General features: G+C 33.6%; 2 protein-coding genes and 1 pseudogene across 5 annotated transcripts in view; 2 read left to right on the top strand and 1 right to left on the bottom strand.

The window, feature by feature from the left end:
• LOC126920982 (roundabout homolog 2-like) overlaps window positions 1-5,119 on the bottom strand; it is a 29,062-nt gene extending 23,943 nt beyond the window's left edge. Inside the window, exon 1 of the mRNA XM_050732043.1 lies at window positions 3,791-5,119. Coding sequence (XP_050588000.1) covers window positions 3,791-3,851 — 61 coding nt within the window. The 5' untranslated portion in view covers window positions 3,852-5,119. The remainder of the gene's footprint in view (window positions 1-3,790) is intronic.
• Window positions 5,120-8,707: 3,588 nt separating this feature from the next.
• LOC126921016 (cuticle protein 19.8-like) lies at window positions 8,708-18,910 on the top strand. Of its 4 annotated transcripts, none has more exons than XM_050732144.1 (8): window positions 8,708-9,359; window positions 9,569-9,897; window positions 10,000-10,096; window positions 12,735-13,195; window positions 13,582-13,777; window positions 14,083-14,354; window positions 14,494-18,184; window positions 18,280-18,910. In XM_050732144.1, exons 4-7 carry the CDS (start codon window positions 13,094-13,096, stop codon window positions 14,692-14,694), a joined length of 771 nt encoding a protein of 256 aa, XP_050588101.1. In that variant the 5' UTR covers window positions 8,708-9,359; window positions 9,569-9,897; window positions 10,000-10,096; window positions 12,735-13,093; the 3' UTR covers window positions 14,695-18,184; window positions 18,280-18,910. The 4 variants fall into 4 exon arrangements, with proteins under 4 accessions (XP_050588101.1, XP_050588100.1, XP_050588103.1 ...); XM_050732143.1 differs by having other exon boundaries at window positions 18,256-18,910; XM_050732146.1 differs by having other exon boundaries at window positions 14,494-18,207.
• Window positions 9,874-11,033, top strand: LOC126921279 (uncharacterized; annotated as a pseudogene).
• Window positions 18,911-25,018: the final 6,108 nt, after the last annotated feature.

Below are 25,018 nucleotides of genomic sequence, written 5' to 3'. Positions count from 1 at the left end.
TACGTATATTGCATGTATAGTGTTTTCTTCTTCTTGTATTTCACAATATGGTGAATATGCTTCAGATTTTCAGATCTAAATCACTTATTTTAATCTGATATTCGATAAATTAAGCAACAGCACTCAGTTATTAGCTTGTATTATTACGAAAATAAGGAGAATATATACTTCTAAAAGGTGTAGAAAGTATAAAATATTGGCGTAACATTTAAATAACCGTTTGATATCGTTATCGTCTTACATCTATTTTTTAAATACATTTTTCGTTTTACAGCGTCACAGCTTTTATTTTATGAAACAAGTACATGCGTATTTTACTTCTCTACTCTCTTCCATTAAACAAGATAGCTATGTACGAACGTGTATTGCTAATACGTATTACGTACACTGGTATCTCTTGTTTGTAGCGCATTCTGTATTTATTAAATTTGCATATCAGAATGTAAAACTTAAAATTAATATTCGATCATCGACATCTGTCAGTTTTATAGGTAACGCGCACTAAAATAAAAGAAAATCGTTCGCTTTTGTGTCATTATCTCGAGATTTTTAAAATGCACCGTTGTATCTAACATGTATAATGTAACATTTTTATTCATTCACTGTAGTTCAAGATTTTGTAAATTTCGCTCATTTCAAAATAATCGAATTATTGGAAATGAGAATAATTATATTAATCGAAGGAAAACAATATGAGGCCAATTAAAGACGAAGACTGTAACATTTTAATTTTTGCTCTTTTTCTTTTTCTCCTTTCTTCTTTTCCTCTTTTTTTTTTTTTTTTTTTTTCAAGCGTTACTACTGCTTTGAGAAGTATAAATATTAAGCATATTGCATAAGCGTTGATCGTTAGAAGCAGAACGATCGATCTATTCCATTATAGAAAAATGCTCCAAACAAAATTTTCCAATATAGCATCGGGAATTTGCACGTAAAATTATATCGGCTATGGTTTCCTTATTTATTATTTTCTAAACGTCTGATATGTTTGAAATTCAACAGTATGTTTTTCAAGATTTTTAGCTGTTAAAATAATTGCCAATTTTTCTAGAAAACGTAGAATGTGAAAACAATCTTTGCGAATAAGAAACATGAATATCGTGAGTGTCATTGTTCTCGAGTGCTAATCTTCGACGGCCTAATATTCAGACATGGATATGTGAGAATTAAAAACATCCATCGGAAGAAGACTAACGAAGTTGAAACAAATTAAATTGTTGGAGTGGCACTCTTACGAATCGTTTAATAAAATGAGTTTACGCCATCCCATGATACGCATATAGGTCAATTTCAGTAAAAATTTACCCTTTTAATAGAAAATGATTTTTTATTATTTCGAACAATTTTTACGTAATCTTGTAATCGATCTTATTAGGTTATATACAGATCTGTATGGTATTCTTTATTCTGTAGGTATGCCTTAACTTAGTCGACAGATATTGTAAATGTTGATGTATTGGTTATTCGTAAGGTTCACAGACAGCCAGATGGACAGATTCGCTTCGTACGAATCGCTGGTGGTTCGTTTCTATCCTGTGAAGTGTCGCGCATAACCTAATAGTTTCGTTTCACATCGGTGATACTCGGCTACCTTCGCCAGACTTTCCATCCACAAAAATAGACCAGCCAATGTCTATCATCCAATACCGTGTCTTTTTACTAGAGCGTAATCAACGCAAAATCATTCCTAAGCTGTATCGTCAGTTAGTGATTTATAATTTCATGTATTATCGAGAACAGTATTAAACGAAATAAATCTTTGTATCGTATTTCGTCTTTTCATCGTTCATTATCGTACATTATCGTTATTATGTATCAACTTAATAGAGAGAACAATATCATCGATACTCAGAAACAAGCAATATTTATTTAAGTCCACTATATGATATGTTACTGAAATGTTAAATTACTAAAGAAAAGAAAATATTGTACCTATATTTGGATATCAATATCTTTCTTGCAAGTTTGGAAATTCTCTTTAACAGCTTAACAGCTTAGATCGAAGCTTAGATCAAATTAATTAGGAAAAACAATATTTGCAAATACAGTATCACGTATACATATAGCTATGCGGATACATATACATATAACACGTTAAATGAAAGAAAAAGAAAGAGAAAGTGTTTTATATCACAAATATAATTTTACATATATATCAGTTTAAAATTTCTCAATGAAATCGATAGCGTTATTCTTTACGGAGAATAAAAGTTCTCCCATTGAAAAAGTAACTTCCTAATTCCACCGTATAGGTGGAAAGAAAGTGGAAGGACATAGAAGCTGAGGAATATGGTTAAAGAACGTTTTGAATATGATCTTCTTCAAACTATTTGTCTTCCATATACATTAATTCCACATATATAGCGTATATGTAATGTAATAATTTACTCAAGAGGATTATGTCAAACTATTTATTTCGTGTCTAAAATATATATAATGCACATAAAACTTTGTTATCATTATGGCGTTGCACTACTTACAATTAGTATAGTAATAATTTTGTGTTCATTTTTACAGTAGATATTTCATTGATCAATTTTTTACTGTTTTGATACATTTATAAATTAAATTCGCTTGCATGATTACACAAGCTCGAGATCAAATCTATCTATGCATGTATAATATAATCACGTTCTGATTGTTCTTTGAGTTTGCAAAGGAAACAAAAGATATTTATTTCCGCACTTGTAATCATCACTGCATACACATATACGTGTACATATACATATTAGACAGAATACTGAGACTTTTATCGACAAAAGCTGTATATGGAATCGTATTATAGGCATTGATTTATAGGTATTCTACCATACAACCTATATGTCGTTGCCTTTATTTAGATATCAAGTTCGCTAATTGTAAATTGTAACATAATAGATTGCGTTCCGTTTTATTTCAAACGGAAGCTGTATAACGACTTAAAAAAGTAATTGAATTAGTTGTACAGAAGTCATAATTATTTACTCTTTGTCATTGATCATGCTCGAATAATTTTTATTACATATCTGTTAAAAGCAACCATTTTCAAGCACGTGATTCCTCGTTGTCAGTGATATATTATCACCCCAATTTCACTTGACTTTTGTTTTTAACGTCGATTCAATGAGACCAACTTCACAAGAACAAAAGATTTATCTTCAAGGAACATTACCATTTGTGTCAGTCTCTTTTCTCATTTGTTATCGCACGTCTGAGAACAAGAGGTCGTAAAAGAAGAAATATGTATCTCTGCTTGAACTCCTTTTTATTAAACTATAAACCTAACGGTTCGTTGTATTAAATTAAACAAAAAATTTCCAATTTATTGTGATTGGTATTACGGTATTATTGATAATTGGTATTATTACGTAGAAATGTGAAAAAACTATTTTCTAAAATTAATCATTTCATTATGACAATGGTTAAGCGTCAAGAAATAATGACGATGACGGTAACGGTGATGATAAATAATTAACTATATTTTCTTTCCTCTTACGCTAGTTAAATTTATATACGATGTAGATGTGAAGGCCTGGCGTTGTGTTTAAAAAGCGAAAAAAGATATAAATCTCCGAAATGTACAAGTACGTAGAGAACAGGAGAGAGAGAGAGAGAGAGAGAGAGAGAGAGGAGAGAGAGAGAGAGAGAGAGAGAGAGAGAGAGAGAGAGAGAGAGAGAGAGAGAGAGAGAGAGAGAGAGAGAGAGAGAGAGAGAGAGAGAGGAGTGAGTGAGTGAGTGAGTGTACGAGGGACGTCAAAGAAAAGTTAACAGATTTAGGAATAGAGAGATTTAGAAAGGAAGGGAGACTTACCATGTACCATAAGGGCGAAAATTGTTGTCGCGAACAAGTTTCTTAGCCACTCGTTGCGCATTTTTCTTTCGGATATCCAAAGATTCTGAAGAAGGTCGTGAATGACGAACGAGACCCTTTACAATCGTTGTAACTTGATGTTAATACATGTTGATGAAAATTCAATGGAAAATTACAGATGTATCCGAAAATCGGATAAATAGAATCAAAGGCCAGAAGGAACACACGCACGATGTCGACGAGGTTAAACCGGTAAGAGCGGCCACTCGCGAGAGGATTCTCCTTTCGAGTTTAGAGCACAAAGTAGCTTTCCAGGCGAGAGGCGTATCTTTCGGCGTGACACTCGCGCGCGCCTCATTTCCATGCCATTACACGTTACCACAAAATACGCGTACGTACGAACGTCCATACGTACGAACAACGCACACCCACACCCACATTATATTCGATACCCACCTACGCACACGCACTAACTATATCCCCATGTATTTGTATACCAGCTACGTATACATGTGTCACTCATCTATATTCACCAATATGCATACTATGTTTGCAGTAGCGTCAAGTAATGTTATGTTACGTTAAACCACTAACCGTCGGTCGATCACCGGCAGCCCCATTCTTATCGAACAAAACCGACAATTGCTTTCATGCGATGAACTTCTGACATCGCCGGAGCTCGCGCGCGCGCGCGCGCATGCACACGCACAGGCGCATACACGTATATATTAGAAATAACGCACATACGTGTTCGTAACACACGTTATACACGAAATACGTAAAGGAAAAGGAAATCACGACCAATGCACTCGATGTCACGTTTTTTCTAGCGCACTTTCATTCTCTTCCGAAGGAAGGGAGGGAGGGAGAGATGGGAAATAAGGGGAAAGAGATGAAAGAGGGAGAGAGAGAAAGAGGAAGAGAGAAAGAACTATTCTAATTCTTTGATCGATCCAAACCGCGCGTCCTCATTGCCACTTATAAACGTACAATCACTGATTCGATGCGTTTCGTATTAGGTATCCATTTATTCGGTCTTCTACTCTCTAAGGTTAGCATACGATCGATTGGTTCCGTATTTTCGAAGAACGGCGTTCCTTTCAAAATCGATCGCTTCGTGACCGACTGTCAAGCTACGCTCCGTTTCTCTGTTCCTTGAACAATTATTCTCACTTGTAATTATATTTGCCATTTTTCGACAAAAGAGTTAGCGTTGATTATCGAAAGAAGTATGAAAATTGTGCGCACAATTATGATAATATATAAAAATTCAATCAATTTTGGAATAACGATAGCTTATAAATGACTACAGTCGACTCACCGCGACGATCGAGTCACGACTGAGGGCGCAGCAATTCTTTTCGTGTACCACGCGGCACTTCGGCTGCTTTCGAGTATCCTCGTTCATTCTCGTAACCTCTTTGGTTCTCGCCGTTCTCGGCCCTTGGTTCTCATCGTCAGTTGACGCTTCTCAGCAACAAAACATGTACCACGAACGTATACAAGTCATACGTACATCCTTATACACATATGTAACAATGTACTTCAATGTTTCTGTTCGAAATCTTATTATAGTACTCGATATAAGTAACAAACTTTTTCTGGCTTGGTTGTAGTAGCTAATCATTAATTTCTTCCTAACTATCCCATTTACCGAAATTATGGGTGTAACAGTGTGTGACCAAGAAAATACCCCAATAACGTTATTAATAATTTTTACGTAAATAATTGTAAATGATTGTAAAAATTTCACATTTCATATGTTTAACGTTTTCCTTCATATCTAACACATAGATATGATTATCAAGTTTTAATCAAATTTTGTTTATATAAACGAATGTGGTCGACATGCGTGTATCTACTATTACATGTGACCATAACCTTTTTCATCGTTATATAATTGTTTAGTTCATCTATATGTTGTGCAACATGCGATAAGCCTTGATAAATAAGATAAACCTCGACGATAATTGTATGTTGCGTACCCAGAATGACATGTACATGGCAGATGCGCGCGCGCGCGCTCATACGCACCATGCACAGTGCACAGTACTGCACAGTCAACAGTATACATCCGCTACCTGCATACCTAGAGCTTTATTTTTATGCAATTACACATAAACGAAAATTTGTTGTTACACAATCGAGCATTGTAATAGAGTTACGGGTTAGTCATAGAATGACAACACGTAGAAATTGTAAATAATGAAAGAAACGATGGTCATAAATTTCGGTCAGACTGATCAAAGATCGAGTCTGCTTACATATAACGGCAATGAGGCAACGCGACTACATATAAGATTTTCAATGTCAAAGAACAGTTGCAACCAAAGTAGAAAGTTGCAATTGTTACAAATGTTAGAGAAAATAATAATTTATAACGAACGGTTAATGATCGAGAAATGCTAATCAACGGCGTAATTCCAAGTAAGTATGTAGTCGTCGATGCCGGAAACTCACTGACTGGTCAGTACTCATTGAACGCTAATAGCAATCGCAAGTTTCCCTTCCCTGTAAATAACCGGAAATTTCACAAAAGTATATTGTGTGCCAACTATCATTGTTAGCAATTTAATTAACTTGCAAATAGTTGAAATCAATATTCCCAATCAGATATACGTAGAATCGAATCGACATTGAATGAGTTAGAAACGTAATAGGGACAGACAAATTAATAATGTATAAAGTAGTTTTTCAACAACTTGACGATTATTTGATTTAATTATACTTGTAACACAGAGATACGGAAAAATAATGCATACAAAACGACGAGCTACGCAATGTAAACCAATGTTTTTTTCTAGAACGATTAACGATCGATTTGGTAGGTTATCTAAAAGATTCGATTTGTAAATGTATCCTTATAGATAGAAGATATCTTATAGATAGCAGATGCTCCCGGATATAGCAACGGCTCAGATAAAATTCTTTTCGATAAAAAAGGCAAAATATAAAATAAACAAAAGTTAATCGACAATTACGTTATTTATACGTTATCTATAGTTTGCAAGATGCACGTATTGCTCGTCATGACTTGAAATTTCAGTATCATCCACTTGAACGGCTGTTAATGCTTGACATTCGTTTTCAAACGTGAATCGTTGTTCAGTATGCAGAAAGTACTCTAGAAGGTCTACAACTATCTGATGACGTGGTCTATTGAAAAAGTCACCTATATTTTCATGAACATTCATCGGGCATCGTGAGTGCAATACGTATCTACATATGTATGGAAAATAACTTACAATGTTGAGACGAAGCTGGTGCGTTTTCTAATATGTATATATATTTTTATGGTTTTGAGTAAAAGTGACAAAACTGGAAAGAAATTACTTTACCTAAGTAAAATCGAAACGAATCCTTTGATTTCTGGATGTGTTCTCAAATAAATTTCATTTTTCTTTCTCTCGATACATTTTCTTGAATTTAAATTGCATTTCTGACGTCTGTTAAGAGCTCCAATATCATAATTTAGCGTACCATGAGCCGGATCTTTTGGATGGAAGGCATGAATATTTCTCGGCAACCGATCCATAAAACGTACTTATCACTAAACAGAAGACAATATTTAGGCTTAGGCTGTTCCGGTACAAGAGGGTGCAAGAAAACGTTTTAATTTTGAAAAGAAAAATTCGACGATTAACAACATGTCCCTTATTATGTATTCAATCAGTTGCTAAGCAACGAATCAAACAAACTTTTCGTCTATATAGAATTATACGATTCCTATTGCCTGTATCGCAAGATTGAAATAGGATACCGATTGATGTGACGGACACAACGAAAAAGGAGGATCATGCGTTATGATCAAACTATTAAAAGTTAATCAAGCAAAATACAGAGGTAAGTATTTTGTTATATATGATATCTATATGTACAATCAATACATATATATATGATTGCGTTGGAGTATATGTATCACGTATGCCAATTAAAAGGTACAAATATTGGGTTGGTAAATAAGTGATTGCGGATTTTGTCAATAGGTGGTATTGACAAAATCCGCAATCATTTAGTTGCCAACCCAATACAATGAAACTTTTGTCGGGGCACTGAAACGTAGACGTGTACACGTATCACATGTTATCGTTACAAGTTGAAACCATTTCAGCCGCTACTTCCGGTGAAATTCTTTATAGAAATTTTTCTTTGTTTCTTCACCGGTTTCAACATCGTATACATATATTATATATAAAATAAGTGCGATGTAGCTAATAGCCGTCATGTCTGTGCACGGTGCACGAAGAGGGTTTCCTTTGTTGGGGAATTCCAGTGAGCAAGAAATGATTACATAACGATTCTACATATGTTGTATTAATTTATCTTCGATCGATCGCTTTCCTAATTTTATTATTACGTTACGTCTATTGTCGAATTATATAATCGGTATATTATCGATCCCATCCGAATCTAACGTGATCGCGTACTTCGTTTGTTCGTTGTTATTCGCAAATTCTCATCAATTTCGATGCATTCAAGTTAGTTCTTCGTTGAAAACATATCCCGTTAAACAACATTTTGCCATCTGTTGGATTCCTTACAACGATTACGAAGATATCGATTCGAAGAAGACAAAAGCTATTATACGTATTATACCATATCAGCAACGATCCATTTAATTGTAAACATATCCGCGTAAAGCTTACGTTGCATCAACTTGCCAAATTTTCTTGATTCATACATACGTAGGTAGATGGAGAGATTAACCAATGGATGAATAGATAGACGAGTAAATAAATTGTAATAGAATTGGTAATAAAATCGGACTAAAGTGTCTACTACATAAGGACTTTTTCACTTTCGAAAAGGCATCTCTCGACGTAAACGATTTAGATCAAATTACGATTTTTAAATTATGACTTACGTTTGAAAATCATTTAAATGTATCGAACAACTTGTGTGTGTGTGTGTGTGTGTGTGTGTATGTGTGTGTGTGTGTATGACTTAAAAGCAACACGACTTATGAGCAACGCACAAAACGCTAAAATAACGAATTCTCGATTTTCTGGGAAACAAATAATTGTCGTAATACACTGGAGAGAGGGAAAGACGAATAGCTAAGCCAGAAGATCGGGAAACGATAAGCGGGGATAGACGATCTAGATAGAGTGAGGAAACTCGTCTAACATATAACGACTGACGGAGAATTACCATGAAAAGTGGAAAGGAAGGAAAATGAGAAAGAAGATCTCAGATACTAGTGCGCGTTTGCCTGGCATAGAAACATTCGAAATTGTGCCATAAACTCGGTAGAAATAATCACTATCTCGTAGATACACATATACATCGAATTAGATTTGAAATTTGATCAACTACACATGTTTACGGTAGCGGTCGCGATAACGTTGTTTTATATCGCTCGTGTGTTGATGCACTGTACTCATCAAAATATAATAATGCGGTATCGAACGGAGCGTTTATACGAAAATGTTGCTTCGATAACGTCGATGGCATCAACGATCATCAAAGTCGTTGTAATTTCAAAAATACGTTGACGATAACTCTACACGATATGCCTGGTAACGGTAACGTATCTGGCACGCGACCTGTTGTATGGCCTGTATCGAAAGTAAGTATCATGCGATAAACAATACACGCATTTTCATTTTTATGCTTTGTAACAATTCGTGGAGTGCGTACAAACTATTATGGCACTTTCACCTTTGTTTCATTTAAAAAACACGAGCATATAACATTTTGAGAGAACTGGGACAGTTGGGATTGTTGGAATGCGCTATTGCGTTGAGACTGAGATTAAACATGACATAATAATTTCAGGCGAATCTACTCAGTTCATTTCAATGTTTTCGATTGACACGTACACGTATAAATATTCAATGAACATTAATACGTTTACTCATCCGAAATCCGTTTCTCTACGACTAAACAACTATTCGTATAAGATATACGTGACTTTTCTTACTAAGTCGCTGATCCTACATACGCTACTATGTTCTTCCTCTCTTTGTAATTTCATTTGGTTTGACATACATGTACAGTGTACATATGTATGTGCGAAAATTAGATTATTGCAAGGTCGATCATTCGAGCAATTTCGACAAGTATCGAGTGAAAGGAAGTTGATGTCGTCATGTAATACTTTTCAGGTAAGTTCAGAATAGAGGATAGATCGGAAAAGGAAATAGCAAATAAGCGAGGACATGAAAACCTTAACGCGAGAGTGAATATGAAATGCTTTTGTTTTACAGTTTGCGTTTCTAACGATCAAATTGTTCGAGTTTAGTAGGAATTGCACCGCAACAAGAGCAAGGATATCAACATCTTCTTTATTAAGACTGATAAACGGTATGAAAACAGTAAAGTGACTGAACAGTGTGATAGCGTGTTCACTTCCCTAAATTTTTCGCGTGCTAACATAGTAATATTTGCAAGTATTATTTACATTATCCCTTACCTGATAGTACTTGTTTATTTCGCTGTTCCAGCCATAGATACACGAGCTTATCACAAAGCCGTGTTATGGTATAACATTACGCAAATTATCTTGAATGGAATTTTGATCGCCATTGGCACGTGCGTGCTGTCTCGTGTTTCCATACATTCTAATGTTTATATCATTCTGGGTTTGGTACTGATGTTTCTTACTATATCCTTGGATTACGCGACTTCGTTTAACATTACCGACTAGAGCGAATCAGCAGCGAGAAAGAAAGAAATTTTTAACGTACGCCAGTTGAACCTGGGGAAGTTCGTCACTACCAACAATTTTAGCTTGTGTCGTAGAACTGACTCCGTTATTTCCCAAATCGTCTCTTATCAGACCAAATTTCAATGAAAAGGATGGTACGAACTTGATTGTAATTCTTTATATTGCTGCATTTCTGGCTATAACTTGTCTTGCGAACATCATTATATTTTGCTACACATCATACAGAATGATCTTAATACAAAAATCAACAGCACTCGCGGACAACAACACGTACAGAATTAATACGGCTAAAAAAACGATATTTTCTTCTTCTTACGCTGCTTCTTCTCCATCCTCTGATGGAGGCGCCCTGGGTGACCAACATTCTTACTGCTGCTGCTTTTACCGACTTATGGCTATTAAAATTCTCACGAATGATTCAACCGATCCTCATGTTGTTAGCCATTTTACCGCCGCGAACGATATCGTAGGCTTTTTTGTACTTTAAGTCGAATCGGAGGTTCCCTAACAAACGATCGAAATCGTTGTCCTTTATCTCTACCGTCTCTTTCCTCGATAGCAGTACAATAATAATAAATTATAATTACGAGGCAATAATTGTTATTGAATGAAATTATAATTCAAGCATATAAAGCAATGTATAACGTATAACGTTTCATGTTTTACATAAAAACCCATTTTCTGTTCTTTCCTTCTTTTTCATTCCTTTCCCTAATCTACATTTTAATATCGGTCTTTAGTTTACCGCGTTGGTATTTTTTAAAGCTCCTTTCGCCGTTTGCCTGCTCTCCGCATAACGATCAAACATTCGTAAGAACATTTTACGAAAGAAGAATGCATAGCAGGTGGTTCGGGTATATTTTTATGTGCCAGAAGATGCAAGTGATGAAACTTGCACAAACATTAATATTCGTTGTAGACACGATTACTAATTGCATCGACACGTGATCCAATCACAAATCGTGTAGCAAACAATATACTTTTATATAATTGGAAAACTTATCAAACCGTTACGATTAAACGTTATCAAACCGCAGGGTTGATCATTGTGATTTCTGAAATTGTGGATTGGCTTTTTCTTTTTTTGATAGTGTATAACGAAGTAACGCCTTCCGAAGTATTTTCAACAAGTATAACATTCTATGCTGTGCTCACAAATTTTATAGAATAGCTTGCTCTATACTTTATTTGTAATTTAGTGCAAGATTTCAGTTTTAATTCAAACCATTGTTCGAAGCCATCGAATCGATGATGTGATATGAACATGGTAAGAGAATCAGAGGACCCTCAGAATGTGGCTGAATGTAAGTAAAACGAAGTAGCTGGTGCCGTTTTATACCCACATCTACCAGAGAAAATCCCTACTTCTGATTGACCAAAAAACAGTTTATCGCCCTTGAACCATTCTGTTGGTGATCAAAGGAACGCGTTACCGCAAACGAGGATCTATATCTCGTTGGTGTGTGTGTTACTACGCGCGCGCACAGAGCTGTGCAACGTGTATCGAACTATTATTGGTCGTACCTGTATACTGTACTTATACATATTATAGATGAATAAATATATACGTACTAGATTAGATCGAGATAGATGCTATACAGTTACGCAAATTGAGAGCTCGATGTCACGCGGCTCCTTGAAGCACTCCTAGAGTTACGTGACCCATATGAACGAAACGCGTGAGCAGTATACTGTCTACGCGATCCATCTCCTCTGCGATCACCGCTTACCACGACTCCAAGATTTCGTAGCTCAATGTCGCAACGATACCAATTATTAGCTCACATTAGTATCAACTAACCAGCGATCTTGTGCTTACAAAGTATACCGAATGTATTGTATTTCTTCTTCGGCAATCTAGTTATCCAGTCGTCTTACCATAATTAGGACAATATAATCTGATATTTTATCAGAAACTATAATTCTCACCGTCTTCTAATCGATGCTCAACGGCTCGATTAATATCAAATATCGTAATTTTTTTTATCAAATCCAAATTACATCATAAGTTACCATCCACACGCCGTTGACGTAGCTATAGATACATATTATAGGTACAAAAATTGATTTTTTAAAATAGGAAGAAACGAATAACGATATCGAATATGGTAATTCCTATTTTTATCAAATTCGTTACGTCATAAGATCATAAGACAAGGTCCACGTACAACTGATCCATGGATATTTGTGAAACTTACTCTTTTAAAATAAGATAGACTGTATAATATATACATACGTAATAACAATTACGGTTAATGCATAACAATGTTTCAGGAAAACTTTCAGGCTTTCAATAGCCATACTCGCACTATGTAAGCACTTGTTTCCACACATATCGAAATAAAAATTAATTTTAAATGAAATGTCGCATAAGTGATTCAATCGTGCTTCCTGGCTAGCATCGAAGCATTTTCTAGAACAAGTTTTAATATAGAAAAATAAATTGAAACAGACAGAGTGAACGAGTTGATCGTAAACGTTTAATTAGATGTTTGATTGAAAAGTTCATAAGAAACAGCAACTTTACTCTCAACTATGACAAAGACAACTTGATCTATTACATTCACCGAAGAGTAAGTTCGACGCAGTGGGGTAAAGTGCCCGCGAAGAAAAGTTGAGGGCGGGGTCTACCGATGGCAAAGAGTATAAAATCCTCGCTGGCGAAAAGCTACGGTATCCAGTTATTACAGAGGTCTCAGAACGTCGTTGACTTTTTCATCATCATGGATTATAAGGTAATTGTTTGCTTTGCGTTCTTTCTGTCGTTTTTTGTTTCTTTTTAAACCAATCTAATATGTACACTATATATATATACACACATATATCGTATATATATACGATATATATATACGATATATGTAGATAAAAAGTTGGCATTTTAGTTTTGTTTCTCATTCAGATTTCAGTTTATCTATTGGAGACGTGCGCGCGTTTACGAACTAAACAAAAACTATATATTATTGTTCGTTATAGAACTATCGCGTGAACTCTTCCATAATGAAGAATGTTACATCGGTATCGCGATACACGCCTCTCCTCTGGTGAAAGAGATCTTAAACCTTATACAGATTTGTGTATACATGCAAGAACATTGTTTGGTCAATTTGTTTTTCATATACAGATCATTGGATACTTGGCTACGGTCCTAACTGTCGTTCATGCGGGAATAATCGGACCGAGCGCAGGAATAATTGCTCCCACTGGTGCCACAGTGACAGCAGCACTTCCACAAGCTGCGGCTGCTGTCGTCAGAACCGAAAATTTTGATCCAAATCCGCAATATAGCTTCAGTTACAGCGTAGCCGATGGTCTTACGGGTATTTATTTGCCTTATCGTGAAAGTTGATTCGAAGTCAGCCGTTAGATACCATGTCAAATTTATAAAATATCGAAAAAGATAAACAACGAAAAGGAAATAGGATATAATAATCTTAAAAATTTTACTTTCTTCTTCGTTCGCGAATTAGCTCAATAGAGAATAAGAGATTTTGTTAAAGAGATCGCGATACTATATCATTGTAGACGTAAATGAGAAAAGAAAAAGTATAAGGATACGCTAGTATCTCGCGAATAAATTAATAATAAATTAAATAATAAATTAAATTAATAAAATTTATAAAAGGTGACAACAAAGCGCAAGAGGAAACTCGTAATGGCGATGTGGTTCAAGGTAGTTATAGCTTAATAGAGCCAGATGGTTCGCGTCGAGTGGTCTCGTATGCTGCCGATCCTGTCAACGGTTTCAACGCTGTTGTTCAAAAAGATCCTAGCATCACGGTCAAGACAGCGGTCGCTGCAGCCCCAGCCGCCCGGCCTGTTGTCGCATCTCCCTTGCTGGCACGACCAACATCGGTTATTGCTGCAGCCGCACCCGCTATAGCCGTTCGTCCACAGGTTCGTTCCGTGCAATCTCTCTTTTTCCTTTAACCCGAACCCCTACCTACTTACGTTAAATTCAGTATACTCTCTAAACTGCCCTATATTATACCGATAATACGATTCGTTAAGTTAAGGTCATGTGTTTATTTTGCAGGCTACGCTGTTAGGTGCCCCCATATTGAGACAATCGTTGTTAGCAGGGCCGACGGTAGCTGCCACAAACGTACTCACCGCGAACGCCGGTTTATTAGGTCTTGGCGTAGGTCTTGGTCTAAGACCAGGAGGTTCACTCTATGGTACGCAGTCGCTTCTTGCGGGTGCCTATGGTACCGGAGGCATCGTTAAAGTTCATTAAATACCGCAACGGGATGCAACGCAACTCGGCTCGGCTCAATTCGATTCGACATGACATTTTATCTCCTTCTTCTCAGTTTTGCCTCACTTTGCTCGAATGCGAATTCTGAAAATTTTTTACTTGGATATCTAAACTTGGATATGGAAAACGTTGGATATCTAATCACGTGTACTTGAAAATGTTACTGATGGCATGCAGCGACCTTGATGCATTTCTATTTGTCATCTCCACTCATTGCTATCCATCTTTTTTTCTTTTTCCTTATTATCAATTACCGGCAAACATATCCCAAATTTATAATATTTACAAAATCCACATCTTGCTGTTTTACGTCGAAGACAAAATCTTATTTAAGAGTATCGGTCTAATGATTTAGAATTTTCATTCCAACATCTCTATCACTATAACGATATAGAAATAGCCACTGTACGGTTAATCTGCCATCCTGCATTTATGACGAACGGTCTTTTTCTTTTTTTTTCTTTTCTTTTCTTTTCGTTTCTTTCTTGGTTCCGTTCAAGATTTCTTAACCAAGTCATTAAATACTTGTAGTGATTTTTATGGAACACTTTGACTTATTTAAAGAGCAAAGTCGAAAGGATAAAAATATTTATTTACATGCATTCTGTGACACGAGCAGACAGATCACGAGCCTCGTTGACGAAAGAAAGGAACTGAGCGGAATACGAGGCAAATCTTTGTATTTTTTACTACAACTATTAATCGTCGCACTTATAAATCTCCAAAGATGAAAAGTATATACTAGATAATTAGATTTCAAGATTTAGACATAATTAAAATGGCGTTTGCGTTTCTATCCAAGTGAAGTCCTTCCGTTTTAAAGACGTACCGTTACTGGATACAATATCGCATACAAAATAAATATATTATTTAGCAAACGAGCAGTATGGTTTAAATTTATATTAACCTTGCGAAGCCTTGCGAGAGATTGGTTTTGGATTCATTTCAAGTGAGTTTGATGAGCAATAGAAAATGAAAAAAGAAACGGAAGAAAGCAAAATGTTTATTGCCCATTGGTATTGGCCAAAGATAAACGAAACTTGTATTGAAAAAATGAACAGAAGAACCAATTTATGATCGTCTCATTCATCCCGGATTAATATTTTCATCTCAAACGCGTAAAATTGTATATCGCACTGTCATATATACTTCAAAACTATGAATAAATATTTCTACAACTCGATAGCGGCTCTTTGGAAGTATTGCGAGAAAAATTTAAACATCGCAAAGCATCTCATACAGCACCACTGTTTTCGACATATTGCATTGGCGCGAAAACTACAACGTTATTAGCGTCATATATATATTAATGTAAGGAAATTACAGCAAAAGCAAGTTTTTTGTCAATATATCTACATACGATGTAATAGTAAAATAAGTAATAGTAATTAATAAATATTAATAAAAAAAATAATAATAAGTAATAGGGAGCAGGGACGAAACATCTTGTTTTTCATTATAGAAAAGGCTCTAAATTATTTCAATGAATCTACTTTGACGGATATAAACGAATCACCTATTTTATTTTGTTTCCTTATAATTTTCTCCTTTATTCTCAAATCAGATAAATGATTTTCTGTGAGAGTTTCAAATTCTTGTTTCAACTGATCGCAATTCGTTGTTTCCTCTCATAAACGATACTCTAAGTGATCTTTATCTTCTCCTCAGTTTCATCGAAAGTTGGATTGTTCAATTACAACATATTTTTCAATAATATCGTCGCTCGGCCTTAGTCTCTGAGATATTGGCGAAAAACTGCCGGTACCATTACAGTGTAGTTTTGCCTACAGTTATGCGTCTGCGCCAACGTATACGTCAGTATTCTTGTTACCTTCTGTCTACAAACGGGGGTTGGACCCGTGTACAATGTGCATTTGTTAGGCTACAAAGGATGTCTATTATAAATTATAATTCATTTAAAAACGAATATCATCAATGTATCGCGTTTGGGGGTTGAGTTTGCACTTTCAATCCGGCAGCCAACGACGTTTGTGTTAAGTAATAACAAATTAATTATAAATGTAGTAGACGAACGAATAATTGATATTTGTATATTGAACGTGTAGAAAAGCTAGTTCCTCTCCGATTTCAATGATCTTTGGGTATGTTGGACATTTCAAATATTGGATATTTTGAACAACTTTCCCCTTGTACGCGCGTCTAACTAGTTCCCAAGATTTTCGCAAAAAAAAAAAAAAAAGAAAAAAAAAAAAGAAAAATAACCCGACCTACTATCGATACTGCTTCAGTGAATTCTGTCTGTATGTTGCATGGTGATTTCGTGTAGCGTGTAGCGCACGCGTCAGTATTTTGGTCATCTTACGGCAACGGAAACGTAAACATAAAGACCGCGCGTTGTCTTTCTTTGTCTATTCATACGATAACCTGTAGGAGATTAAAGCTGCAATATCTTTTAAATTAATCATTTTTCGACACAAGCTCGTACATTTTTCGAACGTAGAAACGGTGTAGAAAAAGATATGCAGTACTATTGAACCAAATGATCCATTGGCATTGAAATCTCTTTAAAAATGAACGTAGCAAGAAATGGAAATATCTTATTAAGTTCCCCTCGTGAAGTCAAACAACTCTCATCGGAAACATTTTTTCGCATTTCTGATACTTGGAGAAATATTCGCGCGTATACATTTAAAACGGACTGTATACTGTATTTGTGAAATTGAAAATTGAGGCATTGGGTGCTTAACGTTAATTTATGTTTTAATACATGAATGTATGCTGTGAAACAATAAATATATATTTATTAATAATAAGAAAAGTACTACGAAAATTATTTATTTATCTACAATAATAATAATAATAATAATAAGAGTAATTTAATGGTCTTATTTAAATGACAGGGTATGCGCGCTTTAAATTGCTGAATTTGTGCAGGATCTGCTGCCTTTCTGTGCTGCCTTTCTACCTTCTGATTATGCTGTGCACAGTCTGTTACGTTCTGCTGCCAATCTGCACTCAAATGGTTATTAGTATAGTTATTAGGCTAATGTTTTAATGGAGAATGTGATAACGAATACAAAATAAGCGATATAGTTTATATTCTATTATTTTATAATTTTACATTCACTATAATTTGTACTAAAGGGAATGAAAAACGAAGAAACAAGATATAAATAGAAAGAAAAGAATGGCACATGAGTGGAATTAGATTAAGTGAGACGATACTAAAACTATACGTAATACAGAGAAATAAGACCGTGTTGACGCGATAGCGTAGTAAGGCCAGTACGCTAATTGGATCTTTTATACGTGTTAAATTTATTCGAAAGTACTAGAACAAGAAATTATTGGACGGAGTGGTCGATCTGAACCCTACGTAGTTCATGACCAACATCTTCATGTCCACGGTGGTTCGGCCGTCTGACGAACACGCATGTTCCACGATTGTAGAGTTTTACGTGGTCGGAGCTGTGTAAGATATTTTCGTATCTGGAAGTTTAATACAAAGGTATGTGTTGATCGCAGATCGAGGTAAATATAACGTGAAGGGTAATTCTAATTGGGTGATGTGGGTTATAGGTTATACCGATTTGTTTTCTTTAGTATAAATTGCCGGCGAGCAAGAATGGTGCAGATGGAGAAGCGGACTCTAGCGAATAACGAGCAGCAAGAGGAGTAACAACAAGAAGAAGGAAAAGAGCGTTTAATCGCCGATGATGAGAAAATGTATTATATCGTTGGTTGCGTGCGAGCGTTGGAGAAAATGCGTGAAACGTGGGAATGGAAGGAAGAAGTAGTTCATGAATGTGTAAATAAGATGTGTAAATAAAAGCGTTTAGAAATGTAAAACGTTTTGCGTAAAGCAGCTAGTGATAAGAGCAGCGTAAAGGTATAGAGTGAAAAGATGAGGTGTGTAATAAAGTTGTGTAAATAAAATAAACGCGTACTTAACTTGGGTATGTGAAAAAGTGGAGCGGGAAAGGTAATAGCGATGTTGATTTAGCGTGGGAATTTGTCAAAACATGGGTTAGTTTTGTTAGAAAATTGTAAAATATGTAAAGAGATTGTAGACGTTAGAAGCGTGAAAGTTGAAAGAAGTAAGAAAAGAAGGAAAAGAGAGTATAAAATGATATTAAGTAGTACGTAAGGCAATATAATTTTCTGGATGGCAAAAGAATGGATTTGTTTGGATTCTAGGAGACTAAAGAATAAATGAAGATACATTTAGGAGATATGTGTGCGTTGTTTATTCGACCATTGACCATAAATTGTGAAAGTAGGCTTTAAAAAGATAAATGACAGATAGAATAGCTTTTAAAGGTTAAGAATATGGTTGCGTTAAGAAAGGCGTAATTGTGAAACGTATGGGTAATGGAATAAAATACCATTACGAAAGGTAGTAATTATATCTGGAAATATATTAATAAGGAATAACACGATTGGAATCTTGTAATTATACGGATAATATATGGAAAGTGATTAACGTTAAATGACTTCCATTTAAAGGAACGAAAGGTATTAGAAATAAAATGGAACGGTATTATTAAATGTAGCAATTATATAGAATTATAGGAAATATGCTGGTAATTACATCCTTGGTGTAGGCTTGGATGAGAATTATAGTGCGTTACAAAGTATAACAGGAAAGAAGAACGTCGGAAGAAGGTTTGGTGGAAGGGAATAGAGAGAAAGAAAATTTGTTGAAAGGTGTAATGTTATTTGAGAAAGGAAAGTTGGCATAGAAGGAAGAGAGAAATGTATAGGACTTGATAAATTTAATAAGTGGTAAATGGATGGTGAGTAGAAAGAAGGGTAGAGAATAATAGAGTGTATCTAAAATATTTCTCTGATGAAAAGGTAGAAGACAAAAGAGCGGTGATTGTGGAAAAAATGGATTAAACATAAATATAGGTTTAAGCAAGCAACACGTAAAGAGCCCGGTTAGCTCCGCGGTAAGTTGTCGGACTCGTAACTCGGCTCGATTCTTCACCCGGGGTTTTCTTCCCCGTGGTGGTGTGTCCAAATCGGCTCGAGGTAGTGAAAGCTACCCGATTTTGCTGCCGCAAGCAATTTTTATCGTTCGTTTGGTAGATGTGGGAAGGAAGAGAAGAAGAGTACCGTGCCTAGTCCGGGTAGGCATGGCACGTAGATGGGTAAGGACACGAGCATTTATCGCACTACAGATTCAAATATAGAGGGAATTCTACCCTAAATATGCTATTCTAAATATAGAGGCATATTACAGTTACAAATTACAAACGTTATTAAATAAAACGAAGTAAGTAATTGAACGAATAATTGACCTACAACAACACAGTAACGTAATCTTATATTAGAAACAGAATTAGAACAGAATTATCTGTGTGAAAATATCAGAATTACATGTATATTTAAGGATTAACGTAATTGTTGTACGAAGTTGAAAAAGTTTATTAATCGATATAAAATATTCTGTCGAATTGAGAAAGTTAACAATGTTGTAAAATATCTGCAGTTGTCACGAATCCAAATATTATATAAATTCTTCTCCCTCTGAAATAGGTGACTATAGGTTGACCACTGACCAACTTCACGATTGGTTGTTATAGTTAATCTTTTGCGCGATTAATTCACTCTCCAAGGAATTGTAGGAACTTCCTTAGAAACTGTGCCAAGTTCTTCGTGTACAAAAGACCGTAAATTAACTACGTGTAGAGAAAATCATGCGAAAATTCGCCTCGGGTGACGAGGTATCGTCGTGGATAATCGTTACTAACCGAATTATCGAAAATTCGATGAATTAAAAAAACACGTATATGATCGATGCTGCGATCTATGGTAGACGGCCGGAACTGCGGGAAAGTAACAAGGAGCATAGAATGTACGAGAAGATATCTCAACTCCTGTTAGACAAGGAAAGCTATATTGTGCGACAAGGACAGACGTCCTTCTACCACTACTTTATACATTTAAACCATTAATTTCTAACAGTCAAATTATTAATTTATGACATTTAAGCCCTTAATTTATAACACTTAAGCTATTAATTTAATAACATTTAAGCTATTAATTTATAACGTCTAAGTCATTAATTTACAACATTTAAACTATTACTTTATACATTTAAACCATTAATTTCTAACATTTGAGCTATTAATTCATAACGTCTAAGACATTAATTTATAATATTTAAGCAAATAATTAACAACGATTAAGCTATTAATTTATAACAATTGAAACATTAATGGACAACATGTAAAACATTAATTTATAAGAATCAAACCATTCTTTAAGGCATCAATAAGTCTCTCGCTAATAGCCTAATAGATCGATAGATTTAACGAAGAAATACCTAACCGCGATTGCAGCCAATTAATTGATGTTATTCGCTACAAAATTAATAACCGTATCACGTACAGCGACGCGGGCGGTACTGAAGAAAAAAAGCCATTTTACGTTACAATTATGACGAGTAAATTTACTCGTTTCAATTGAGAGGAATTAAAGAGGAACCTGAATTTTAAGTAAGCATTAAGTAAGAATTTTAAATATCGCAGACAGTGATGTAGGTGTTATTCAAGAAAAAAGAACATTTTATTTTTTAATTAGCACGAGTAAATGAACGAATATCGATAATATAATATAACGCTTAATATGAATTTTATCCGTCTGATTATTTAATACCTTAACTAATTTCACAGTAAAGTCATCGACCGCCGTTAGGCTTTTTCCCTTCTATGTTCAAACTAATTGATAGTCGAAAACTAGTATCAAAGAAGTGTGAATTTAGTCTTAGTTTGTAGAAACTATAAAAATGGGAAAAATGGATATCGTATTAAATCGTTAAAGACGTCAATTTACGATAAAAATTCAGAAATTGTTCAATTTGATTTTGTTATAATGAAAAAACCACCTCCAGCTGTGTCAAAACATTGTTACCGTTTGATTAACGTTCCGACACCTTGTTAAGTTATATAAGGAACACGCAAGTCGCGCGCGAGCTTTTTCGTGCTTGAACTCCCGGAGAGTGAACATCGGAAAGGAATTTAAATATAAGGTAAATAAAAAAAATATCAAATAATAACATTGAAACTAGTAATTTATAACGTCTAACCCATTAATTTACAACACTTGAGTAATTAATTTATAACATTTATGCTATTAATTTATAACATTTAAGCCATTAATTTATAACATTTAAGCCATTAATTTATAACACTTAAGCTATTAATTTATAACATTTTAGGAATTAATTTCGAACATTTAAGCCATGAATTTACAACATCTAAGCTAATAACTTATAACATTTAAGGTATTAATTTATACATTAATTTCTAACAGTCAAACTATTAATTTATAACATTTAAGCTAATAATTTATAACATCTAAGCCATTAATTTATAACATCTAAGCCAATAATTTATAACATTTAAGCTATTAATTTATACATTTAAACCATCAATTTATAGCAGTCAAACTATTAATTTATAACATTTAAGCTATTAATTTCTAACATTTGAGCTATTAATTTATAACGTCTAAGACATTAATTTATAACATTTAAGCAAATAATTAACAACGATTAAGCTATTAATTTATAACAATTGAAACATTAATGGACAACATGTAAAACATTAATTTATAAGAATCAAACCATTCTTTAAGGCATCAATAAGTCTCTCGCTAATAGCCTAATAGATCGATAGTTTTAACAAAGAAATACCTAACCGCGATTACAGCCAATTAATTGATGTTGTTCGCTACAAAATTAATAACTGTATCACGTACAGCGACAAGGGCGGTACTGAAGAAAAAAAGCCATTTTACGTTACAACTATGACGAGTAAATTTACTCGTTTCACTTAAGAGGAATTAAAGAGGAACCTGAATTTTAAGTAAGCATTAAGTAAGAATTTTAAACATCGCAGACAGTGATGTAGGTCTTATTCAAGAAAAAAGAACATTTTATTTTTTAATTAGCACGAGAAAATGAACGAATATCGATAATATAATATAAATTTTATCGGTCCGATTATTTAATACTTTAACTAATTTCACAGTAACGTCATCGACCGCCGTTAGGCTTTTTCCCCTCTTTGTTCAAACTAATTGATAGTCGAAAACTAGTATCAAAGAAGTGTGAATTTAGTCTTAGTTTGTAGAAACTATAAAAATGGGAAAAATGGATATCGTATTAAATCGTTAAAGACGTCAATTTACGATAAAAATTCAGAAATTGTTCAATTTGATTTTGTTATAATGAAAAAACCACCTCCAGCTGTGTCAAAACATTGTTACCGTTTGATTAACGTTCCGACACCTTGTTAAGTTATATAAGGAACACGCAAGTCGCGCGCGAGCTTTTTCGTGCTTGAACTCCCGGAGAGTGAACATCGGAAAGGAATTTAAATATAAGGTAAATAAAAAAAATATCAAATAATAACATTGAAACTAGTAATTTATAACGTCTAACCCATTAATTTACAACACTTGAGTAATTAATTTATAACATTTAAGCCATTAATTTATAACATTTAAGCCATTAATTTATAACACTTAAGCTATTAATTTATAACATTTTAGGAATTAATTTCGAACATTTAAGCCATGAATTTACAACATCTAAGCTAATAATTTATAACATTTAAGGTATTACTTTATACATTTAAACCATTAATTTCTAACAGTCAAACTATTAATTTATAACATTTAAGCTAATAATTTATAACATCTAAGCCATTAATTTATAACATCTAAGCCAATAATTTATAACATTTAAGCTATTAATTTATACATTTAAACCATCAATTTATAGCAGTCAAACTATTAATTTATAACATTTAAGCTATTAATTTACAACATTTAAGCCATTAATTTATACTTCTTGACCATTCATTTCTAACATTTAAACTGTTAATTTATAACATTTTAGGTATTAATTTATAACACTTAAGCTATTAATTTATAACATTTAAGCTATTAATCTATAACATTTAAGCCATTAATTTATAACATCTAAGCTGATAATTTATAATATTTAAGGTATTACTTTATACATTTAAACCACTAATTTCTAACAGTCAAACTATTAATTTATAACATTTAAGCTAATAATTTATAACATTTAAGCTATTAATTTATACATTTAAGCCATTAATTTCTAACAGTCAAACTATTACTTTATACATTTAAACTATTAATTTCTAACAGTCAAACTATTAATTTATAACATTTAAGCTATTTATTTATAACATTTAAGCTATTATTTTACAACGTCTAAGCCACTAATTTATAACATGTAAGCTATTAATTTATACATTTAAAACATTAATTTCTTACATTTAAGCCATTAATTTATACTTCTTGACCATTCATTTGTGACATTTAAACTGTTAATTTATAAACATTTAAGCTATTAATTTATAACGTCTAAGCAATGAATTTACAACATTTAAACTATTACTTTATACATTTAATCCATTAATTACTAACAGTTAAACTATTAATTTTTAATGTTTAAACTATTAATTTATTACATTTAAGCATATTAATTTATAACATTTTGGGTATTAATCTATAACATCTAAGCCATTAATTTGCGACATTTGAACTATTACTTTATACATTTAAACCATTAATTTCTAACTGTGAAACTATTAATTTATAACATTTAATCTATTGATTTATAACATTTAAGCTCTTCAATTTACTACATATAAGCCATTAATTTATAACATTTAAGCTATTAAATTGTAACGTGTTAACCATTAATTTACAACATTTAAACTACTACTTTATACATTTAAACCATTAATTTCTAACAGTCAAACTATTAATTTATAACATATAAGTTATTAATTTGTAACTTATAAGATTTTAATTTACAATAATTGGACCTTTAAGTAACAACATTTAAAAATTTATTGTAACATTTAAATCATTAATTTACAACATCTGCCCTATTAATTAATAACAATTAAACAATTAATTTATTGCAATCAAACTATTAATTAACGACATTTTAACCATTACTTAAAAACAATTGTAGCATTCATTTGTGGCATTTAAGTCATTACTTAATAACAATTAGTTCATTAATTTGTAACAATCAAACCATTAATGAACAACTTTTAAGCTATTACTTAATAGCAATCAAAGCATTAATTTATAATATTTAAACCACTAATTTATAACATTGGAACAACGATATCATGGTAAAAACTGTTTCAACACAGTCTAGTTTAGATCATCCAAAACTGTCGTGATGATCTAGACCGGACTAATATCTCCTGATGGGTGGGATGTCGTGGGCAACCGCGGGGTACGGGCGCTTTGGCCTTAATTATTCACAAGATAAATACAG

The sequence above is a fragment of the Bombus affinis genome, chromosome 10 (genome assembly GCF_024516045.1).
Source record: "Bombus affinis isolate iyBomAffi1 chromosome 10, iyBomAffi1.2, whole genome shotgun sequence".
In the NCBI taxonomy this organism is placed as follows: Eukaryota; Metazoa; Arthropoda; class Insecta; order Hymenoptera; family Apidae; genus Bombus; species Bombus affinis.
Note: the sequence above shows the minus strand (reverse complement) of the source record. Positions and strands in the feature narration are given on the sequence as shown.